This window comes from Haemaphysalis longicornis, unplaced genomic scaffold, assembly GCF_048455015.1.
Source record: "Haemaphysalis longicornis isolate Haplotype H1 unplaced genomic scaffold, Haemaphysalis longicornis Haplotype H1 scaffold_3, whole genome shotgun sequence".
NCBI lineage: Eukaryota > Metazoa > Arthropoda > Arachnida > Ixodida > Ixodidae > Haemaphysalis > Haemaphysalis longicornis.
The window spans coordinates 108,689,472-108,706,500 of record NW_027526335.1 but is presented as its reverse complement, the minus strand read 5'-3'; the positions used below and the strand labels follow the sequence as shown (position 1 = coordinate 108,706,500).

Here is a 17,029-nt window from a genome sequence, read left to right as displayed (position 1 = left end):
TAATTTCACCCATGACTAATGAAAGACGTATAACAAATGAAGGCATCCAACATAGTTGTTTCCAGTGTTCTGTTATCAACAAAGCGTAGTTGATAAGCCCGACAGGTTGACGGCTGTTAGGGCATCTTTGTTGTTATTTTATCCCAGTAAGCTTCCAAATAAAGCATAATTAAACCCTCCAGTGGCAGTAATTCTCTAGGCCTTTATAGATAATAAACACTTTTTAACTATTTTAAATTTCGTTGTAAAATTAGTTACTGCTATATTAAGACTAACTTAGATTTGTAAATTCCATTTGTTAAATAGGTAATGATGCAACGTATTTAAACTAGATAAGTAAGTTAAGCTGGCCATGATGAGGCCAAAATGCAGGGCGAAGAGGCACTAGAAAGTGTATTCCACCTGCTGCGCTGCTGGAATGCTTTTATATAGCGTCGTTTATTCTGCTGCTCTTTTTTTTTCAGATAATACGGTAGGTGTTTGACGGAGATTATTCGCTGGCTATTCAAGCAGACCTTGCTTTTCATTGTCAAAAATCGTTTCCTTCCGCTAGAGTTGGCCACCGTTTTGGTCTTCCTTAGAGTTATCGCCTTTTAGAGACAATGGCCATTTTTGCCTCCCCAGAGTAGCACGGAGACGAATCCACATAGAGAGGCAGTGTAACTTGTCGATGATAGCATACTTTGTCTTCGCTATTGTTAGCAGTGCTGTCTAGGACACGTCATTTGAATGTATTCATTTGTGCTCATTTGTGTTACTCATACGGTATCGCTCGTATTTCTTTCTGTTTCGCTGCGCGTGTTAGTTCTGAACCATAATTTCAACATTGTAATAATATAATGATTTCCGACAAATTTTCAGGTATTTCTTACGAATTGACTTCGAAAAAGAAGCATCATTTTCAAGCCAGAGCCTTATTCTTTTGAATAGCTTATGTTGCATCGTACCCTACCGTAAAGATTGACCAAACAACACTTTCCTGTAAGCAGTTCTACGACGGCAACATAAACAAAGAGAAGTTCCCCGATATATTAAAAAGTATGCACTCGATGTGCAAAAGCAGTACATTTCTGTACCGCGCTCCTTTTTAGGATTAAGGTTGAAAATTGAGAACTTGCCGTCGGACAGAACTTGCCAAGGCAGGCATTCGTCTTCAAAAGTGCAGTACTCTGTGAGAAAAAGGCCAAAAGAAATAAGTTAGAAAGTGCAGAGCCACGAAAAATCGGACACACTTTCATATCTTTAACATACCTATAGCGACCATTTCCGAATGTATTTATTACTAGTCGGGACACATGAAAATTTTGGTTGTCTCTTATAGAGCAACCACTTGATGATTGTATATATTGGACTAAAGTATATGTATATTTTTTCAACTGTGAGGTTTCTGCGAAAGTTGTATAGCTTTCCGCTGTAGCCGTATGACTTCATTTCAAATGGATGTGAAATTTTTCCTCGAAGAAACTTGCTCTACCTCAGACATTTTCCTAAATTTTGGCGCTTGACACTTGTTCCTCACTTAGAGATGCTGGTCATTTTGTTCTCGTGCTAAAAACGGCTATCCTGCTCCTTAGCCCAGTTAGAACGTCTGCCTGAAGAAAACGGTGGTCCCGTGTTCCACTCCTGGGCCAGAACGAATTCTCCTGCAACCGTAAAGTTTCTAAAAAGGATGCATAGTTTCCGGTTGTAATCGCACGGCTGCATTTCACGTGGATGTCACGTTTTCCTTCGCAGAAACTTACCCAGCCTTGGGTATATCCCCTAAAATGGTCTATAGATGTCGGTGTGTGTGCGTGCGTTCGTATGTGTGTTTCCTGACAGATTTTTGTTTCCAAATATTTATCGCGCTCGTTCTTGTCGTTCTTACCATATGGCGGACATTTCCCGTCAGTAAACTCGATGTCATCCAACAGTACGGCCGACTCTTCTTTCGCGTCAGTTGCGGCGACTACTTCAAAGGCGAGCTGTTGGAAGAAGTAAAACAGTTTAAAGACGCAATGCGTACCACGATCCGCATACCACGCCAAAACAGCGCTTTCGCGCAAAAGGCATGGATATTGCGAGCGGATATACTACTATGTACAAATGCACCCTACACCTGGAGGCCGCTGGAGCCCTACAAGCCCGTTGTTTTTGTGTTTCATCCATAAAAATGTGCCAGGTAAAGCTTCAGAGCGCTGATATGATTGCACGGTGTTAACCGCTTCCCCTTGAAAAAATATCAACAATACAATATTATCCCCGCAAAACACCTCTCTCTCTCTCTCTCTCTCTCTCTCTCTCTCTCTCTCTCTCTCTCTCTCTCTCTCTCTCTCTCTCTCTCTCTCTCTCTCTCTCTCTCTCTCTCTAGAGAGAGAGAGAGAGAGAGAGGGGGGGAGAGGGAGAGAGAGAAAGGGGGGAGAGAGGGAGAGGGAGAGAGAGAGAGAGAAACAACTTTCACTGAGCCCATATCAGGTGACGCTCGCAGGCGTCAGACGGGGTGGAACCCTATTCACAAGTCCCATATGAGTCCAATAGCTCCTGGCCCCTGGACGCGAGCTCTTGCTGCGTCGACAGGTCGGGGCTGGACATCAAGATCTCCCATCGCTCGGGTAGGGGGGGGGAAGGGGCACGCTCGAGAGCGGCACGCTTATGGCGGACCTTACAAGCTGTTTAGTGTAACGTCGATGCAGCAGGTAAGCTTTGCACAAAATGTAGGAGTAGATGCTTTCACGATCCGTTCCGTAGTCGTTAATTCAGCAACCCGAATGTACAAACAACCAAGCATCAGTCGCTATTAATAAATCAATTGTGATCATTGTGAGCAATACTGCTACTGAGTCAGCTTACTTTCAGTGGTACGTACAGGTCCCTTGCTGGCTTTTCTGCAGTAAATGTTGCAATTTTTGGTTATCAGCTAATCAACTGTGTGAGCTCGATGCCGCCAGGCTGGTGCAGTTATAGACTTGCTATGGTGCAGACTTGCTATGCTCGTCCTCCCGATTTGGTGATATTCTCTACATTCGCAGCAATTTTAGACGCACGGTTTTTAATCCCCGGTATGGCCACAGGAGTGCATCGCTTAGTGGATTTGTCCTCAAAATAATGAAAGGGGCATCGCAAAGGAACACACAATTAAGTGCGGTAATCACTAGGGGAGTGACTAATTTTTAATGAGTGATTCTTATCTTCCGGAGTTTATTTTAATACACGAAAGCAAGACGAGGGGCTATACAATCATTACGGTAGTTGAGCAGGCATTCTCACACAAACTGCGTCACTGATGCTTCTTCCACAAAAAAGGGGGCAGAGCGGCATATAATTATCTATCGTTCCTTTCAGTGAGATAAAAAGCAACTCCTGGTTTTTTAACTGCAATCAAGCACCGCTTACCCTCCATGTGTTTCTTGACGTGATTGTGACAGTGCGTGCAATCCACCAGTCTCCGTTTTTGTTGCTGACCACGGAGACTAACGGGTCTTTCAACAAGGTTTCACTAGTATACCTGCAAAACAAAAATAAGAACTTTCGCTGTCTTCTTTCGCGCTGACTCAGCAAAAAGGGAAATTTTAAGCGCTCTCAACTGCAACAAATAAATTTTTAGGTATCACTCTGATAGGAAATATCTCCGCCCATATTTGCGCACATGTGAAACGATTGGTTTTTGTAACCTAGGCGGTAAGAAAACAACCGCATGATAGGAAGGCGCTCCGTGTTTACGAAGTTATACATTTTGTACACACTCTGGGGTGACCCGTCTCCCATTACTAAGAGCAAAATCTTGCAATGCAACTATGCTCAAACTTGTGAGAGTTCTACTTCTGGTGGCAATCTTCTGTGAGCTCTATGTCACTCGACCATCTACTGTAAGACCATATGTTTCTTCCAGAAGCTTGTTTTTGCGGAGGGCTTGCTGCCATGCAGACAGCCAGAAACCGGGGCAAACTTGCAGATCATCTTGAATTCAAGAAATTTAACCCACCTGTACACGTTTATTTGGCTCCGTGCTCCTCTCCCCCTCCACCAGAAGGTGACGCATGTGCCTTGGGTTGGTGGCCGTGGATACAAAAACAGCCTTGCCACGGGGTGATGCGAGTCCACCGCGGTGGTGTTCAGGTAAAGATACGAGCCTGCAAGAAGAGCACACAGGCATTGGCGGATGCTTCTGCAATGTTTTTCTCACCAGTCACTGCATGTCAACTGGTCTTACCAATGCGTACGTCGCCTGGACATAGCCTGAAGAATTTGGTTACTGAAGAATGCGCACTGCATGCAGATCGCTAACGTTTCCATGGGCTTTATTCTGAGTCCCTCCTCCATTGCATTTGCTCCCTCAACTAGCCTCAGGTGAGGATTAAGCAATGCTTCTCTCTGCATGGGTGCTTAGGTTTCCAGGATCTCCTCCACTGGAGGTCGAGTGGAAGAACGACTCAGAATACCAGAGTAAGTGGGGCGATAAATGCTCGAAGATTGCAAATAACTGCCCTTCTGTAAGGGTATAGTCCTATGCAGCTTAGCCACGTGAGGTCGATGTCAGTGTAGCAGTCCGCTGCCGCTATTATGAGCGACGACACTGCCGACACGCGTGCAGCCATGCAGTCCTCTATACATGGTGTCAGGCACCCGCCGAAAAATTGTACTCTCTATAACAAGCTTCAGACTGCTTTCAACGTAGACGTTTTGGCTGGTTCGTGAGAAAACTTCTACGTGATAAAAACGCGAAAGAATAGATACGCATGGAAGAACACTAAGTCTTCTTCCTAAGTGTTTTTTTTTCTTATCCCCGTTTGTCCCGCTTCCTACCATATCAAAATACTAACTGCTGTCACTAACCTTCATCGTTAATTCCTTCTGCAAATACTTTAATCATATTATCTGATGCCAGTAATTTCTGGGTCCATCCTCAGGAAGCAAAAACGCCTGTGTGTACGAGATTTCGGCGCAGGTTAAAGATCCCTAGGTGGTCAATATTATTCCTCCACTACGGCGCGTCTCATCGCATGCGTTGCGTAGGCGAGTTAAACCCTACAATCAACCAATCCTCAGGAAGATACGAACGCGCTTTCCTAGAACCTGCTCGTCGCTAACGTGGTGGGAGTATGACCGCCGGCTGTTCTTTTTCGCAACGGTGTCATTATATCCCAGCAGACTAACATCACCCTTCATCACAAAAGGTGTCACGATCCATCGCCACAATAGGTACAATGGCTTGCCATTTTTCAAAAATCTGATATTGGAGTTGAACGTGCTGCAGCTTCACCTGGACCATAGGGTTGACTGTAGTGCCGGCGCAAGAATGATATTACACAACCTATAAATCCCAGCAAGCACCAAACTCTCTGCGTCGTTGCTTTTCGCCTCCATCATAAAAACGGCCTGCCCGCCCGTGATCGAACCTGCATCCCTGTGCTGAGCCCCCATAACGCGTCAGCCCATGAGCCAATGCCGCGGGAGATCGTGTCATTCTCCTCGGTATGTGCAGCTTTGGCTAACGCGCTTACGCGCCACTGGGAATCAGCGTGATACGGACTCTACTGCTCCCGGAATGAGAAGTAGGTCTTTTACGATGATAACGATGCATGCAAATGCAGTGATGTATAAATACACTTCAAAAATGACGAAGTATTGCAAGGAGGCAGGAATGGCGCCACAACCTACGTTAAGAGAATTCAAAAAGAGCGTAATAACTACAATCTGTAGTTGCGCGGTCGCCGTGACAAGGAAGGTCAAGGGGGTGTTTTTTATAACAAACAGCTACTGACCGTTTAGATCCCGAAGCGTGTGGTCAGGGATGCCTACGTTCACTCCTCTATGAATTTTCCAGCGACTAAAGCTGTCAGCGCCAGAAACAATGCGGCATGGCGAGCCGGGTTCCAAGGTGCACAAATCTGCAAGTAAGACATCATTAGTAAGGGCGAATACTTTCGATATTATTTTCCCAACTGTTTTCAGTTCCGTCCTAAAATACCCCTAAATCACTGTTTGTGGGGTACTGTTAACATTCCTTTGACTGGAGCCTTTGTATGCCAAGAACAGTGTGAATGGTCCTTAGATTTATTGGCCTTCAAGTTTATAGCAACCGAATAATAGTATGGAGACGATGTACAACTCAGAAGAAACATTACCACGGGTAATGAAATCGCAAACTTAACGTAATACAATCCATACTATATACGTTATCGTCAAATTCACGTGGGCAATTCATACAATGGACCATATATATTCGGATAACTCATTCGCGGTGCGCAACCTGAGTACAACATGAGGCTCGCGTGAAGAAGTGCGGATGCGCCGCTACACCTTCTATGATTGCCTTCAAGTGAATGCGTAGTATGCGAAATCTTGGCTCGCTACAGTGTACCCCGAATGGAAGTGCGTAGTATGATCTACGATGTTTGGTTGGAGACGTACTTCACAGCCTTGTGTCTGAAACTACACTCCTAGCTCTGTGTTTTCGTGGCAAGCCCTACGTTTATTAATCACCTACCCTACTTTTGTAACACAGACGTGTACCTTAAACGGCAGTGATAGGTTTGATTCACGGGTGAAATTTTAAGCCAGGTAAGAAGAATCACCAAAGTTGTCATAATCATCAGTATTAATTTCCAGCGCCTCAAGGAAGATTCTCAAGCAAGGTTTTAGCGGCTCCTTGCTTGCATTGTCCGTACGCACTCCTTGCCTCCAAGTTTCAGAGCCCATTCCTACAGTGAGTTATATCTGTCTGCCTTTACTCCGAGTCCGTTCTTCAAAGGCCATTCTGCTGGCCGACGAACACTTATTGCTCTTGTAAAGAGCTAAGATGTCTTCCACATTCGTTTTTTTACACGTAAATCTATACGCTACTGTTTACTTGAAAGTGTTTGCCCCCTACATCACGAACTACGCCAAGTTTATCGTAGGTTCGATAGACGCTGACAAGTATATAAAAAATCCTGCACTTTAGAACCTTAAAGATAGCGCAGGAGAACAGGTAGACTCGTTTTCATAGTATTATGATTAGTAGAGTTAACCTTTTATTCTATGTTTAGAAACAAAATGGAGCAAAACACGCGTCTCTAATGGGGACCGAAACTACGCCTTTATATTACATGTCGGATGCCTTACGAATGCAGCTGTCGACTGTCTATATTTCGCGCCTTAAAATTCCCGAAAGCTGGGACAAACGCTCTGCCGAAATGAAATTACAAAATGGTACTTGGCATACCTCTTTCGGGGCACCGCCCAGCAGTAACTTCAATGTCGTCCAGCGCCACCAGACCACGAGCCAAGGCTACGCTGATAGTCAACTGCAGTGGGCACGGAAACATGGGGCGGTAATATGCATTGACGCAATTAGATGGTAGAGAGGCCAAAATAATGAGTCGACCACGTTAACGCTTCCAATTGAAGTTTATCGAAAAAAATGGTTGGTCAAAGTGGTTTCTTCTCACTTTGAATAGGCGCAAAAACACGGAAGTATTTTGAGAGAGAGACAAACATAGGTCCCACGAGCTGAAATCATGAGGAAACTATTTGTTTGTAAGGTTCAGCGAATCAATGTAGAGACTGAAGCGAGGTAAATACCACTTTATAAATAACCTTTCTGGTCCAACAATGCGTGCAAGTGTACTGTAATAACGCAAACCGAGGCCTATTCATTCAAGAGTTTATTCTGGAAGTGAACAAAACGATGTTACAACTTACTCAAGTGTCCCTTTCAGCACAGTTTCTCGAAGCTTACTTTAGTTTTTTTTTCAGTTAGCTAAATGGATTATCTTGAGTGTCACGAGTGGTATACTTTCTTTTTTCCCACATTACGGGGATTTTTTAGATTACCACGGACCTCAATATAACTGGCACGTCTTCTCACTTTCAAGTCCAAAATGCATGCAGCACATAACTACCAACTGCATTAGCACCGGCTTAAACTGACCACGCTTGGGAAAACGGATAGACACGCAGCATTCCTCAGGTATCCTATTTCAAAATTGTGCTGCTAGTTTTCATACATTACATTTATGTTCTATCTAGTAGTTTCAACGTGGACAAAGATATGTTTTCCACCCAATTCCGTAACACGTTTTTGGCCCACTTCAATTTAACCATGCACGCCTACCATAATCGCTCGCCTATTCATTGGAACACACCAGCTTGAGTGAACTCCAGGTGAGAGTATGGTGTCCCCCATATCTTTGCTTATTTTTTGTCTTTCTAATCACCACCATGTACTCATGGCTAGTCGTATTGCTCTCAGTTACGGGAATGATTTGTTATTAAAGCACTTTTTGAAAGCAACTCGAAAATGGTGTGAAGAAATCGCCTGCCATGACCAACCTTGAATTTTGCATCGAGCTTGTCTAAACCGACGAGCACGTGATTCCAGCGGTGGTTTGCCCGACTGGAGGCAGCATAGAATTGTCGATTTCCCAGCTTTACACTTGTCCTGCATGAGCAGATAAAGTGGATTATTGGGAGAAAAGATTGTGAGAGGAATGTTTTAAATGAAATCGCCTTATCAGAAAGTTGAGCCTAAAGATTTGCCGCGACTTTGGACACATTTTTAGCTGCCTTATGGGATGCTGCTGATAGGGGTTTCGAATATAAGGTACAAATTATGGCAAAGGGTAGAATGAAATAAATTAGGATGTTCTTTGTGACAGGCAGCCGACATTGTTCAAAAATTCCTATCGAAAAAGGCGAGAAGAAAAATTTCTGTAGTTTGTCGTATTTTCGCGTGTCGTACTGGCGTCTTGTCCTATTCTTGTCAAGCCATGATTCTGGTGTTCTGTCGGGCGTCGTATTCCTGTCTTTATTTTGACGTTCCGTCTGGCCGAATTCCTGTCATGTCGTGATCCTGATGTGTCATCAGTAGTAGCACATGGTTTGAATGTTATTGCCCATTGCGAAGAGTAGCGAAAATGGCAGCTCTGTTGTGACTACAAGGAATGTTTGTCACTGAGAAAATTGACATTGTCGTTACGACAGAAATGTGTGTCGCAACAAAAGATGGCTTTGACGTAACAAGAGGACTTCTGTTGTCACAACAACCGACAGAAATGTGTGTCGCAACAAAAGATGGCTGTGACGTAAGAAGAGCACTTCTATTGTCACAACAAAGTCTTTTGCCGTGCGACAGTAATTCTTGTTAGGTTTTTGTGGTATTCCTGTTTTAATTTTGGACTGAGGTGACGTCTTATTTTAGGACACGTCGCAAAGATAGATATTTACTGGTCCTGTCTAAGATGTGAGGCTGTATCTTTGACGGCAAAAAGTGGCGGTATGCGAAAAAATAAGTTAATAAACTGTAGTGTACTTTGTTAAGTGTATTTAAGGCCAATCTTCTATCTGGGCATACGTTTAGGCCTACGGGTTTGTTCGCGTGCGTTTTCACATACCCATCGGCATGTGTTTGGTTCGGTCGGAAATAATAAATGGGGATGAACAGATGCACACAAACGATGCTGAAAGCCAGCGTCCCACATTTGCAGCCAACGACGCTATCGACTTGGCCTCAAGGCTTCCCGTATCTATCGCACGGAAGTGACTGAACTTCCTAGAAATGCCAGCTTGTGCGAAGAAGCAAAAAAAAAATGGCGAACTCACAAGAAGCAGACTTGAAGCCGGCGTGCATTAACAATTCTTTGAGGCACTTGACAAACGCTTGAATAAGCAAAACTGCGCTGAAAAACCACCTCGCCATGATCCAGTTAACAGCGTAAGTGAACTCGCTTTTGCTCATTGCACTACGGCGCACCTAGGTCATTCGATTACGTTTCTAAGTCCAAATATTTACGCTATTCGAAACATCTCTACTCTGCAAAGCACACATGCATTTCCTGTGCCCAGGCCACACAGATCGCCAATTTTTCGTATCAAGCCGAGGTACCATTCCCTGGAGCCTGTTGCGTCTGAAAAAAAGATGCTTTGACAGTCACATAGGGCCATTCCATTATAAATGACACTCACTTCCCCATGATCTAAAGTTGCTCATAGTCCCCCGAACAATTTGCTTATTCTGAACACAGAAGGTAAGACGCAGTGAAACGTTGCAGCAAGGTATGGCTGTCGATATTTTTATGACAAAGCCCTCGAGTACATTAAATACGATAACGCCAGATTGGACTGCTGATGCGAGAAAGTGAGCTCACCAGCGAGGAAGCCAGGATTCCCTGCACAGAAAGCCCAGCTATATTTTTATTTTTCTGGCTCTTTGGCGTGGCTGTGGGCCATATGGCCGTTACGATATTTCGTTCAAAGATATGTACAAGCCCCGCGCTTCCGGTGCGATGCCGAACGGTAATTAAGGGTGTTGATATGCCGCGTTCCACATCTAAACAAAAATTTGATGCCAAACCAGTTTTATTTACGAAACGAATGCGCACAGTTTAGCTAGGCGAACATTTTAAGACACAAAATCACGGGTAAAAAAATATGAGAACTGCTAGAATTCGAAGCCGAGGCTTTTGTTCCAAAATCCACGATTCTACCCCTAGTTTACCGTGGCAGAATACAAGTCCCTTTAGCAGTTGCAGTACAAAGTAGGAGTGTTTCAGACAAAGCGATAGATGGCGCTGTGTGCGCACAGAAAATGCTAGTCTTGGGGCACGGAATCTCGCAAGGCCTTTTTCTTTCGGAAAGAGCTTCGCTAATTTTGGCTTTGGCACACCAAATCAACGTGCGGAGTTTCCCTAAGTACTTTTCGCCTGTGCCACCTGTTGGTATGTGCTATAGGTAAGTACGAACCCGAGGTAGTTTTTCCTCTTCATACCGTTCACCCTGAAGTGTGCAGTGACTGCTTGTGCAGTGTAATTTTCTCGCTCCAAGTTCACGCTGATGTATAAACCACGATGAAATGTCTTTCTAACATGTGACAAACATTTTGCTTTTTCCAATAACACCAGAACTTGTGGCCAAGAGGGCTATGATTTGGACTCCGACACTTCGTGGGGCCTTGGTACCCAGTACTCGTAACTGTGTTTTCTTTTCAAAATGGTGCTACATTATGTCCATGCTCATAATCACACAATCTGAAAATTTGCATATAAGTTAGGTTCTATAAAAACGTTCCAGGGACACGAAACTAAGGCATGTTCGCTTACCTTATGTTGTTTTCGTGAATGCCGAACCGCCAGAAGCTAAGGCAGGCTGTTCTGGTTCCGTTCAGGTCCATCTCCGGGCTATTCAAATCCGCAAACCCGCGTCCTTTTGCCTTGGCGCTCGTCACAAAGATGAAACGACCTGGTCCAGTGAAAAGAGATCTTTCCTCAGATACTCCGTGCACTGTATAAAAATGATACGATTTCGAAGCGTTTTGTATCTACTGACACCATCATATACAGAAAAAACGGGTGGATCTGCCTTCGTTTTACTTCATGTCCTGTATTAAAGAGAAGCTTGATAACGTTAGAGGCGCTTCTGTGCGCGCAAACGCGCCTTCAATTCCCGCCCTACTCCGTGCGAACGACACGCCTCCGTACCATAAAAAGGTAATTGTGCAACTGTTGATATAAATGTGCAACTGCTGATACAGGTGCTAGATCCGTTATAAGCGGCTGGACTTTTAATTTTTTGAAAGAGGCGTCGGCGGTGGCGAGAAGGAGCGGAGAATCGGTACCGAGTAAAGCGGCTTCACCGGAATCAGGACTGGGAGAATTTGACCTCGCTGCAAAAAACGAATTGGCGCGTGTGTGCGTGGATGCGTGCGTGCGTGCGTGCTGTCGTTTTCTTAAAGACAGTAGGGACACGCTAGTTTTTGTATACCGTAAATTAGTAAATGGCCGTTCTTCATATGCGTCTGAGGTTAGTATTTAGTAACAAAAAAAAATTTTTTTGCAGATGTTATGAAACAGGTCATTGTCTACTGTAGTCAGACCCGGCATGGATGAGTTGTATTATTAACGACTACGAACGACTCATACATTGGCGCATACAAATAAACGACTCATACATTGACGCAAGTCTAAAAAAATTGTACGCTACAAAAATCTATGTACGCGGCTTATCACTCCTTTTCTCAATCCTATGACACTTGTGCGCTAAAACAAATGAAAGTTTTAGAACACAAAAAAAGAATAGTGGCTGCAGGGAGCGCGTGCGCGTAAATAAAGTGGTAGACACTATAAATAACAGTCACCTCGGTATGCCTGGAGTGTGTGATCGGAACGCGGGTAGGCAGGAATCTCCTTGGAAGGCTCGTTGAGAGCCCATTTGAGACCGCTGTTGCCGGAGCTCCAGCCGCACATTGTTCCATCCTCGAACGTGCACCACGCTGCAGGAAAAGGTGGCCACCGCATCAAGCAAAGCGCAACTTGTCAATTTTTCTATGATTTATTCACATGTAAACCGAACAACAAATGAGCCCTGAGGGTTACAAATGCGAAGTGCAGTACTATGTGTACTAATTGAGAAAATATAGATCGGCTCAAAATACCGGGAATAAAATATAAATACAGTAAGATTCCCGCGAGGGAAGCCTTTCCTTGGCTTATTTAGATCACCATAGACTATGACCTCCGACGAAACCTCTACTCGCGAGTTTTTTCGTGGGATACCTAACTACCATTTTGGCATAATGAGGCTGACCACGCGAAATAAACAGCAAAAACAAGCGCGAAAGCGATATTGTGCGTAACATGTGGTTTCACTACACGTTTGCGCATGACGTTCGTATAGACCATGCAGTAAACGGAAAGGAAAATGAAGATACTATACTCTATATACTCACTTGATGATTCTTTAGATGACTCAGGTGGTCCAGCTGAAATGAACCAAAACGGGCTGTCAAAGCCTAAAATAAATGCAGTTTAGCAGTCATTTCTTGAATTACCGCTTTGTTAAATTACCTGGTCTGAGAAACACCTTTTTATGATACAGAAATAGCCAGCATCATTACGTTATAGTTAAAATAATGTGTTATGTCAGCTCTGCGAAAAAGAAATTTTTCAATAGGACATAATCATAGATAGCGGGGACGAATCACCTAGGGAATCTCAGGAGAAAACCCTCGCGCTATTCGTTGCCCTTATTAACCACGATTTCCGACCTTGGCTGCCTTGTACTCGGAAAAGTACGGAAGGGAACCTTATTTACTCTTTAACAATTCATATACTCGTGTGAATTGTTCTTCAGACACAGTTGTGCGACGTCAATTTACCCGTACATAGTACTAAATCCTCAATCGCTTCCTCCGAACGCGTCGGTTACAATTCATTGCAATGATTTCAAAATTTTTAAAACTACCACGGGTGCCCGTGAAAACGGAATTGTATCACGGCTATCTCTGGACTATTGATTCAAGGGTGTAAATACTGGTAAACGCTTTCGTTCTTTATGCTCCCTCTATGGTATCGCTAACCCATTTACACAGTATTGAGTAGCTATCTGGAATACCTGTGCGAGGGTCGTCTAACGGTAAGACATGATTGTCGTTGAAACGAAAACACATACGCAGTGTGGATAGGGAAAGGTTAGCAAACTTCAGCTCTGTAGGTGCATAACTTTCTCTACAAAACTACCAAGAAGGAGGCTGCTGGCAGAGATGACATGACACTTGTGAGGACGAAAATTTAAAAGCTCTCTGATACATGTTTTAGCAGCTTACATTTAGAGTTCTGAGACCAAGCTAGAGCCTTGTACAGCTAAAGAACATCCTTCCCCTGAGAGTGAATGGGCATGCTATTTGATGTAATCATCCAGGAAACCATGTTGTTATGTCGATTGTGTAGCAGCAAACTCGGCCCACCAAACGATAATCTACGCTGACTGGTATTCCTCGCCAGTCCCAGCAGACTGGTCCCCTGCGTTTACTCATGGAATATACGTTCGGGAGGACCAGCACAGCGGGAAAATAATGCAGGACCTCCGAAATTTCAATCGCAAATCGGCATTGTAGGTACACCAGCATATTTTTGTTCCAAGATCCGCCTGATGTGGAGCCTACGGATTCAATTAAACAATCAGAAGGCGTCCAGCGAACCTGAAAGGCACGAAAAAAGCAAGTCAATTTTTCAGCATACCACGATGCCCGATTCATCCCTTTGGTTTACGTTCGTGGCCGACGTGTGCATGCCGAGGGACGAAACAGATTCATGCCTCAGTATGGAGCCCCAGAATATTTAACACCGGAAGAGTATTTCAGCATCCCTCAAATTCCTGTACGCGCTGCTGTTTGCACCATATTCTGGCAGAAGGAAATTCCCGTTGGGACAGGGAGCCTCTTTATTGTCAATTTAAAGCACTCTACTTTAATTACGAGAGTAATGCAATCGACTTACGCAGCATGCACACGAAGCTTAATACACTAGGTATAGGTACGCATTTTTTGCCAATTAAAACTTGTGCAATGTGCAAACCCTCTTTAAAAACCGTGCTGCATGCAGATTGGCCACTGCAAGAAAGGGCATTCTTTAGAATTTTCAGAGAAAAGCAGTTCGACCGCTACCGTGGAAGGAAATCATTTCACAGAAAACATGGCTCGGGTGCTACGTACTTTGTTGCGGACGGGTCACTTGAATAGGGCCGACTGCCATGGTCCCATTGCTGCCATCACCGCGGGTGACGACCACCGTCAGCTGGCAATTAGTACCCTTTCGCAACGTCATAGAAACTGACGACCACACTGTAACGGAGGGCAACTCGAGTTCTTGCCGTCCTGTCTCCTTCGAAGACTCCTTTTCTCCATAGCACGATGAGACCAGGCGTGCGGACTTAATGTCTGAAAACGAATAAATGGGAACATGGGCTTAGATCATGCAGGACGACCCCGATCGTATCTGGATTGATGGCCCTCTTCGTAAGATAAGTCAAATATCAATATACGGGGTATCTTGGTAGCTATGGGGCTAGCAATATTTTAGATGCGAAGCATTTCATGCTCGGGGCTGTGTCCCGTCCGCGTATTTCCAAACGCTTCGCTGCACAGAGCACCCACGTGACATGTCTGTTCGCGCGATGAAGAACGGTAATTCAACGTGGTTATTGGCAGCGCCCCAAGCCTATAGCGACCTAAAACATACCAAATCCTCATTATTAACAAAACGACGCGTAGATTTCTGTTTAAAAAAAATGAAACGTCGAAATAAAATCGTCAATGAAAAAAAAAAAAAAACAAGAGATAGACGCGCTGGGGCTCGAACCCAAGCCGTCAGCGTCAATACCCAGTGCTCTACGTCAAGGCTACCAAGCCAGAACGGGTGGTTCGTTTTAGCAGGCGCTCAAAAGAATAGCGCGCGCAGTGACATCACACATGTCACGTGGGTGCTCTGTGCAGCGAAGCGTTTGGAAACACGCCTCCCGTCCTCCCTCGTTTTGGTTGTCGTTGTCCGCCGTCCGCACTCTACTGCGAATGCGCGTCTCTTCAGCCCCGTCAGCGTTTGGGCTAACGTCAGAGCAGTCCACTATAAACAGAAATAGTTAGGCGGCGCCCGGTTTCGATTCCACGACTCTCTGGCCGCAACGGGAGGTACATGGCGCTCTTCCCACTGCGCTACAAACCGAGACGGGAGCATGTGCTACGAACGCGCCTTATGTCCTTCACTCATCAAAACTACGTCAAGAAGCTACTGATACAACGAAGGCACGTGAAGCTGAACGTCAACGGAAACGACTAATTGAAAACTAATGGGAACTTCAGTCGACCCCATGGCTGCTGCGCATACTACTCAGGGTTCTCCTACGGGAACATGGTGTAATTTTTTTCAAGTGTATGTTATAAACTCTCTGCTTTTTAAAGTTTCGTCTTGTGAGAATGTGAACTGGCGCGATGAACTGGAAGCGATAATAAAACGCCAATCGTCACTTGGTTCACCAGCGACCATCCTATTTACTTTTTACAGGCCCCCAGTATACCCAGCATACAGAAAGTCAATATAAAAACAATCAGCCATTCCACTTTGTGAAGATGCACGACCAGCGAAGCTGAAGTGACCCAGAATTTTTAACAAACATTACTTCTTTTTTCCAGCTACAGTAGTAGCAGTATTAGAACGACCTCGGTCCTTACCGTAGCTCGGGAGCCGTACTGCTGTAAAAATTAGGTGGTGACATCGGCAATGGCCGTTGTCACGATCTCGGCACATTAGACTGAAAGTTTCTGCCCCCTAGGACGCTGTTTTCCGCCGTGGCAGACGTCTTCATTGGAAGGAGCGGCCATAAACAAGAAAGCATGCACACACACATGTACGCATCGCCCCATGAAATGTCTCGCACATCAAAGACGCGGAGAACCTCGGGACTGCGCTAGAGACTACTTCCAGATTGAATGAGTAAGAGGAAACCAGCCGAACAAGTGATTGGTAGGTGGACAGAGAGCAGTGCTTTTACTGACGGACAACTTCTTGTCACTTGAAAAAAAATGCATGAAACCGAATAAAAACACTTTCGGTGTAAAAATTAAAACAAAACAAAATGGCAAAACCCGCGCCGCAAAACCCATACATGGCCCCTTTGTTCAATTAGTACGTGAGCATCCCTCTTGCATAATCGCCCACAAAGCTTCGTCTCCGTAGCCATGTCACCAGAGACTGTCGGCAAACTTCTTTTCAACAGCGAAGCTGTTCAGCAAATTTTAATTTTTTGTCCGCTGTTAAAAATACCAAGAAATTGCCGAGCGCGCTCGTGAGTGCGAGCCTCGCGGTGACCGCCCGGCAGTTACAAAACCAAGAAAATGCGTAGCGCTTGTATGTGGGTGCCTCGCGACGATCCCTCAGCGTCCCCTGCGCACGTTTGTCAAGCCAAGCATACCCACTTAGGGCGATTGGCCAAAATTGCGGCGACCACATGGCACTTAAAAAAACCAAAAGAACGCCGAGCGCTCGTGTGTGCGTCCTCGCGGTGACCGCTCAGCATCCCCGGCGAACGCTTGTCAAGCCACGCATACCCACCTAGGGAGATTAGCAAAGATTGGCAAAAAAAAAGAAACTCCAGCATTCGCCGTAATCAGGGCAGTACTTGCTCGGAACGAGAAAGACTCTTGCATTCGCCATAATCGTGGCAACACTTGCTCGGAACGATAAAGACGCGTCATGGCACATGCCACTCTGAGGTGATGTCCAATGATTATCACTTCCAAAAA

General features: G+C 44.9%; 1 protein-coding gene across 1 annotated transcript in view; it reads right to left on the bottom strand.

The window, feature by feature from the left end:
• Positions 1–17,029, bottom strand: part of LOC144175375 (MAM and LDL-receptor class A domain-containing protein 1-like) — a 167,082-nt gene that overhangs the window by 85,889 nt on the left and 64,164 nt on the right. The window contains exons 21-31 of the mRNA XM_077704458.1: positions 14,447–14,671; positions 12,683–12,715; positions 12,092–12,226; positions 11,058–11,196; positions 8,293–8,401; positions 7,184–7,265; positions 5,742–5,867; positions 3,962–4,109; positions 3,373–3,484; positions 1,868–1,964; positions 1,115–1,169 (exon numbers count right to left, since the gene is read on the bottom strand). Coding sequence (XP_077560584.1) covers positions 1,115–1,169; positions 1,868–1,964; positions 3,373–3,484; positions 3,962–4,109; positions 5,742–5,867; positions 7,184–7,265; positions 8,293–8,401; positions 11,058–11,196; positions 12,092–12,226; positions 12,683–12,715; positions 14,447–14,671 — 1,261 coding nt within the window. The remainder of the gene's footprint in view (positions 1–1,114; positions 1,170–1,867; positions 1,965–3,372; positions 3,485–3,961; positions 4,110–5,741; positions 5,868–7,183; positions 7,266–8,292; positions 8,402–11,057; positions 11,197–12,091; positions 12,227–12,682; positions 12,716–14,446; positions 14,672–17,029) is intronic.